The sequence below is a fragment of the Octopus sinensis genome, linkage group LG17 (assembly GCF_006345805.1).
Source record: "Octopus sinensis linkage group LG17, ASM634580v1, whole genome shotgun sequence".
Taxonomy (NCBI): domain Eukaryota; kingdom Metazoa; phylum Mollusca; class Cephalopoda; order Octopoda; family Octopodidae; genus Octopus; species Octopus sinensis.
In genome coordinates, this window is record NC_043013.1 from 16,390,307 (window position 1) to 16,398,025 (window position 7,719).

Below are 7,719 nucleotides of genomic sequence, written 5' to 3' on the forward strand. Positions count from 1 at the left end.
TACGCACTGGGGTCTATATTATCGAGTTAACCCGTTTGTCTGTCTTTGTTTGTCCCTTCTGTGTTTAGCCAGCCCCTTGTGGGTAGTAAAGAAATAGGTGTGGTCAGAATAGTTGATGAAGTGACCGGCTCTTAGTTAAACAATGGTTGGAACTTAACCCTTTTCTGGAACTATGTTGATATGAAACATTGCTGATTCTTCTGTTCTGTGGTTCCAGAGTGTGGAAGACTGGGGACAGTTTAATCTGTCGGTGAATCTATGTAGTGTTGAGACGTTTCCTTGACAAGATCACACACAAGCACACGCGCGCGGGCATATTTGTGTGTGTGTGTGCATGCGCGAGTCTATATGTGTATAATCTGGTCTACTTTTACCTGTCGAAACAATAAGGTTGCTATCTGGTGACCCATTTCATTTATTTGACATGAGAAGAAACGGTGGTGGTTGGGTAGCGACTGAAGGCTGTAGTGTTCTCCAGAAAGGGTGCGTCTGCACATGTGCACTGTGTGTGTGTGTGTGTTGTGTGTGTGTGTATGTCTGTATGTATATATATATATATATATATATATAATATATATATATATATATAATATATATACATATACATATATACATATATAATATATATATATATATATATATAATATATATATATATATATAATATATATACATATATACATATATATATATATATATATATATATATATATATATATATATATATATATATAGATGTATGTATGTATGCATGCATGTATATATACTTACAAAAGGGTTGAGCCCCTACCAATCAAAAGTTACTGCTAAAAAGTTAAGGTGGAAACAACACGAAAGTATGTTTAAAGCTTTTTCTTTATATTTGGTACATCGAGATTTATAAAATACTAGCAGAGATACTCGGCGTTGCTCGTGTCACATGACATTGAAGAATTAGACATTTCTTTTATATTTTCTTTAATGAACTGGAATTCCCATGATTCGAATTTCATCAAAATTACAGATGAAGGATTTTAATGAGGGTTCTTTCCCTCTTTACACACCCTAGCAAAAATTCTAATCATGACACATTTATCTCACACTATTCATCTTTACGCCCAGATTCCAAAATCCAAATTTTATGGAACCTATTCAAAGGTTTCTGCTCCTGAAAAATGGAGGTCATGGTGCTCTGAAATTTGGGAGTTAAGGCCCCTATAGGCAGAAGGGGTGTCTTTAAGTCAACCAAAGAAGTTGAATTGTTGAGAACCTTTTTAACTTGAGTCTTATATCTAGTGTTCAAATTTCTTTGAAATCGGAAATATATGTATGTTATCTGGGTTTGTAAAAGAGAGCAAAGCTACAGGAAACCAAAAGACAATGATCACAATAATTAGTTTTGTTGGTCTCTCGCCCAACTGCGCCTCGCACATAATAATCAAGGGGGTTGTGCGGTCTGGGAAGTTAGGTGGAAAGATGTTTGGATTGATGTGGTCGCAGAAATTGTCTGACAGCCATGACTGGGTTCTCCTACTTGTTTGGCATGGTACAGTCTTATTGCCAGATATAGGGTCTTCCTGCAGCCACCCTCTTGATACAGATCAGCACTACCTCCTAAAGGCACTTGATGTAGGCCTCCGTGTTGAGTCTGAGGTCGTGTGGGAAGATGAATGGAGGCATAACATCGCCATCACTAGTCACTAGTGATCACTCCAAATACCATGATGTTAACTAGATATTTGATTTTTATCACCCTCGGCACATGTTTTGGGGACACGGCAATCCAGCGGTTGTTCTGTGTGTTCACCATCTGACCCTGGCAGATATTTTTCTCGTGTACATATTCGATTGGACAGAATGCTTAAGTTTGTTTAGAACTTCGTAGCGCAGTCTTCTCTCTTGTACTTGATGGCTAGGGATAAAGATTGGCCTGTTCTCATGTATTTACTACCTACCTGATAAGAAACTCAGACACTCCCATGTTTCTCGCGATGGACCTGATTGACTTGGAGGGATCATTGTCAATTATTGCCTGGATCTCACCAACAAATTCAGGAATTCAGAACGATCAGAGTGAGTTTTCCGAACTGCCGTACCTTCATAATCACCATTAAACTAATCTAACTCTTTCCGAATCCTTTGCACTGTCCTCAGATTGACACCCAAACACTCTGAAATGTTCGTAATGGAGCTTCCGGCGCGAATGTCAAGCAGTACAGCATGCCATTTCCAAATTTCTGGCAGAGTAAATTGCGTCATGGTACTGTTTTTCTCACATATGGCACCCAACTGACCCTACTATACTGTGTAGTTAACAAAATCAAAAAGACACAATGCACATGCACGAAATAAAAAATATAAAATGGTGACAATTTACCCATCGCTCTCTGTATATATACATATATGTATGAATCTGTATGTGAGTGAGTGTGTGTGTGTGGGTGTGTCTGTGTGTGTGTGTGTGCGTGCGTGTGTGTGTGTGTGTGTGTGTGTGTGTTTACGTATCTGTGTGTCTACGTTCCCGGTGTTGGTGTGTTTTACGTTCCCGTAACTTAGTGGTTCGGCAAAAGAGACCGACAGATTAAGTACTAGGTTTAAGAAATAAGTCTTAGAGTCGATTTGATGGACTAAAACCCGTCAAGGCGATGCTCCAGCATGGTCGCAGTCAAATGACTGAAACAAGCAAAAGAATGAAAGAATATAAAAGAAAAGATATTTCAAAAGAAAAGTTGTTACAAATATTTTTTTATATAATAAGTAAGTGAAATGTATGAATGCCACAACATATCGTTCCTCCAAAATTTTACTTTGTATATAAATAAATAAATAAATAAATAACAAGAAATCAGTATTGTATTTCATTTATTAATTTTATTGAACTGTTCTTCTTTCTCGAAGTAAAAAAATAGTCACTTTTTCCTAAATTTCTGTGAAATATCCTTCCACCAAACGTATATTTATCCAAAGACAGTGAATCCGATGTGATAAGAGATACCGCTCTCTCAAATCAGCGATGGTTTTAAATTATTGTTAACGGACCGAAGAACATGAAGGTTTTTGTATCATTTAACGAGAAGTTTCATATTTCAGAGTCACAAGTCGAACTTCCGAGATCGCTGCTTACAGGAGAATATATTTTTAATGCTTTTTATTATGTTAGCATCAAAAAGCAAAAGAAACGGCAGGAAGACGAAGCTTGACCAATCAGCATAGTTTAGGACACGTAGCGTTTCTACAGTATAATGGTAAGGTATTATTACACCGGATGAGTTGCTTATTAAGATAACTTGGACAATTCTTGGCACAAGACATAAGAAAACGATGGAAAAATCAGTCAACAAAATAGGCATGACACAACCGATGTGTTTGTCGTCCATCTTTAGGGAAGGATAAAATTTGGTCTTTGAAGTTGAAGCCACTAGTGCAATGGCAGACGATAGGAGCAAGACGAGCAAAAACAGGGAAAAATAGGGGAAGAGAATATCTTGTAACAGATGACATGTATCGTTATCACGTGTGTCGTGATGAGCATTATTGAAATTGAGGAACATAACTATTAGATTGATTAAAGCACTTAAAATTGCCATCGAAAGCAAACTAATATGAATGCCATATTCATAGCATTTTGACATGTAAACCTGTGGCTTTAGAAGTGAAACACACCGATCGATATTCAAACAAATCATACTTATATTAGCCGCGTCTTGAATAGTTCTAGACAAGGCATGCCATAAAATACAAAAATTTGCTCCCAAATTCCATTTTCCGTGATTGCTTTCTAAGTAAGCTTCTATGCAAAGGCTGACTATTCCAAAAATAAGTGATGTAAACAGTACACCAAGTAGACATTTTCTATAGGGATTCCAGTACTTTGACCAATCTTTAGACAATGCCACAATTATGAGAGAGCAGAGGCTTATAATTGGGCTGGTAAGACAAATAAGGAAAATACTTCTGCCACTTAAGTGACTGCCGGCAGGAGGTTGGGCGATACCGTATATGTAGTAGCTGTGATCTTTTATATCTGTTATCACCATCTACATGAAATATAATAAACAAACATTTCCTTGAACGTTATATATATTTTGTTACGATAAAACATTCAAGCATCATTAAAAAACATGCACTGAAAAATTTTTTAATATTTTTTGAAAAATAAACATTTTTATATTTTTCATTGAAAATATCTAAGGGGTTAAACACAGAGGGGACAAACAAGGACAGACAAACGGATAAAGTTGATTACATTGACCCCAGTGCGTAACTGGTACTTAATTTATCGACCCCGAAAGGATAAAAGGCAAAGTCGACCTCGGCGGATTTTGAACTCAGAACGTAACGACAGACGAAATACGGCTACGCATTTCGCCCGGCGTGCTAACGTTTCGGCCAGCTCACCGCCTTTTCAATGGAAAATATCGTTAAACTTTCATTAAAAATACTCGTTTGTATATTTTAAATTTATTATCACTGGAAATTCTTATTAAATATAAAAAGCTTACATTTCTATATTATTTCATTTTAAAAAATATTGCAAATAATGGCATTAGTTAATATTGAATCCAATATTGAAAAATATTTTAAATATTTACGTTTGTTTATATTTAATTTTATATCATTAAAAAACATTACATATATAAAAGAATCTGTATGTTTACATTAATATTGAAACAATCATTATAAGTTTCTGTATATTAAATTGACCCCTAAAAAGTTATAACTGAAAAAAAAACCCATTAAAATACCATTAAATTATGTACATTTGTACATAATTTAATGATATCTAGACTTCGGCCATTCTGCGGCACCGCCATAAAGAAATCGATTCCAGTATGTATTTTGTTCTAAGCCTGGTACTTATTTTGTCGGTCTCTTTTGCAGAAACGCTAAGTTACGGGGACGTAAAGAAACCAATACCGGTCTTCGAACGGTGATGGAAAACAAACACAAAGGCACATGCACACACACACACACACACACACACACACACACACACGACGACGAGCTTTCAGTTTCTGTCTACCAAATCCAGTCACAAGGATTGATCAGCCTGTGGCTAGAGCAGGAGAACGAAAATGTCACGCAATAGAACTGAACCAGAAGCCTTTTGGTTAGGAATCAAACTTCTTACCGCACTGCCAGTCCCACGCCAACATCGCTTCAAAATCGTATGAGAACTTCGTCAAAATATTAACATGTAGATATATTGAAAAATAAAATTTTACATCAGCTGTCCCGATGGTTAAAATTTTGAGGCAGATTTTGGCCGCGAATTCTAGAGAGGGAACGACTCCGTAGAGGCTCTTCGTGTTGTTGTTGTTGTCGCCCCTAAAATCACAAAGCCATTGATATGCATTCTATATCATCAGGAGCATCCATCAATGGGTGATATATCCTCTTGCCTTAAAAACCTTGTTCTGGCGGTTTTTGTTTTGTTTTATTATTGCCGTAATTGTTATTTTTGCTATTGTTGCTTTTGTTGTCGGTATTGTTGTTTTCGGTGTTGTTATTATTGCTGTTGAGCGTAGCAGTCTTCGTCCAGTGGGAGAAGTCCGAAACGTGGTCCTTTGCTCTTCGTAAGACCCGCAGAAGAGAAAGCAGGTCAACCTCCGACACCGAGAGCATCGACGGATGGATGCGCATCCAGGCTCAGCGGTTGCGTAGAAGTCGGGGATAAGAAACAGGAAGAAAGAGTGAGAGAAAGTTGGGGCGAAAGAGTACAACAGGGGTCGCCACCACCCCCTGCCGGAGCCTCGTGGAGCTTTGGGTGTTTTCGCTCAAAAAACACACACAACGTCCGGTCTGGAAATCGAAACCGCGATCCTCCGACCGCGAGTCCGCTGTCCTAACCATTTGACCATTGCGCCTCCACGCTGTTGCTGTTGTTTTCCTTCCTGATATTCTTCGAATTGTGTCGTCGGCCATCAGGCTTTCTCATATCACCTGAGCAGAGCAATTAGGAGTTGAAGTTGGGTCTCAGGTTTTAGATTGTGCAAAGTGGGAGAAGCTCTTATCACCGCCGCCGCCGTACCACCACCAACAACACCACCACCACCAACAACAACAATAGTCACTATGAGATAATTCGATCTACTAGAAATAGCACCAGATCTCTCTCGTATTACACCTTCCATCGTGGGAAATGAAAGACACAGTTGATAACATAGTCTTAAGTACACAATACTTGAAAGAAACACGAGAAAAGGGTGGGTAGACTTTGATCATAGATGAATGCTGCTAGGGCTAAAGAATAACTACACCTACTTCAAAATTTACAAGTAAATGCCGCGAGTAAGGCTTGTTCGAAGTCATAAAATGCTGGGTTCAATCTTACTAAGTGACATCTAAAACAAGAGTCTTGCTATAGGCTCATTGTTCATTCAAGCTTCTTGAGTGAAATTGGGTAGACAGAAACTGGGCGGAAGCCCCTCAGATGGATTGCTCTCGTATTTCAAAGGAGCGACTGTATCACGTATCTTAGGTTTTCAAATATTAATCTGTAATGAAGCTTCAAGGTAAATATAAATACAAATTAGAGTAAGTTAAGTTTCACCACGAGGAGTGAAAAATCCTTACTTTTCGGACATTGCCCATGCTATCAGTAGACATTTATTTTTTATATTCTTTCTTTCTGAAGAAAGACTAGAATCCGAAACGCAACGTTTTCCATACCACATAGCAAACAAGTTACCACACTTAATATTCATGTATTTTAGTTATTCTTTTCATTTACTGTGGAGTGGGGGATGCACCTATGTTGTTTCTTGTGAAATTCATATTATGGGGCTTTGCGGTCGCCGTTAGCCTCAGCGTTCCAGCCGTGAGAAACCGTCTTAAATTGATGCCATTAATGTTACAGTTACGCAGTTGCAGACCAACCTCTGCAGAGGAAACATGAGGAAGGAGAAAATTCCAGAGATCGACATGCTAGGGAGAAAGGACTAAGAATGATTGCGTGTGCGAGAACCGAAGGAATTAGGTATGCCAAAAGTAAAGGCAATTGGATCGAAGATGCCAGAGTGGGGGATGTGTGGGGTGAGGTATGAGACCAGCCAACTCTGAGGAACAGATGTCATTGCAGTAGACCATGAGACCATGGATCTGTTGCACCAGGGCCTGGCCGACCTAGGGTCAAATAAAAAGGAATAAAACAGTAGATAATTAGGCTTTGATATACAGTCTGGATAACCTTTGACTTGCTGTATATATATATATATATATATATATATATATATATAATACAGTAGACACGGGATTAAACCGCAACAGCTAAAGCAAGCGTTGGCTTCTATGACCCTAGATACTGCATAGCAAAAATATCGACGAGATAGTCACGATTGGAACATATTTATAGATAGGTATTCTGGGTCAGAGCTGACCGAGAGTTAAACAACGAAATATTAATAACAACAATACCAACAACAATCACAACTGCAATCATAATAACAACAATAATGACGAAAGACACTAGGGAATATGATTCCAGCTGCACAAAGGAAGCATACAAGAGTTGGTCATGGGAAGAACGCCTCTGAAAATAAGTCTTAGAGAGCTAAGCTAACAATAGCAATATTAAAAATGAAAACAATAAATTGGACTTACTTTGTTTCTTATTGTTAACCTGTTTGTCTTGTTCCCAGTGAAAGTGAGAAGGGGCTGGTTTTGTGCACTTCTTGCATAGAGTTGTTGATTTATTGTCAAAGAAATTAGCTAGCTTGTTTGTGAGCAATTAGGATGACTG

General features: G+C 38.0%; 1 protein-coding gene across 1 annotated transcript; it reads right to left on the reverse strand.

Moving 5' to 3' along the window:
• Positions 1-2,829: 2,829 nt before the first annotated feature.
• Positions 2,830-7,719, reverse strand: LOC115221097 (5-hydroxytryptamine receptor 6-like). The gene is made up of 2 exons (XM_029791312.2): positions 7,581-7,719; positions 2,830-4,015 (listed from the first exon to the last, which is right to left on the reverse strand). The coding sequence occupies exon 2, from the start codon at positions 4,013-4,015 to the stop codon at positions 3,071-3,073; it is 945 nt and encodes a 314-aa protein (XP_029647172.1). The 5' UTR covers positions 7,581-7,719; the 3' UTR covers positions 2,830-3,070.

Coding starts and splice junctions, on each gene's coding strand:
- LOC115221097 (XM_029791312.2), bottom strand. CDS start 4,015: ATGGTGATAACAGATATAAAAGATCACAGCTACTACATATACGGTATC.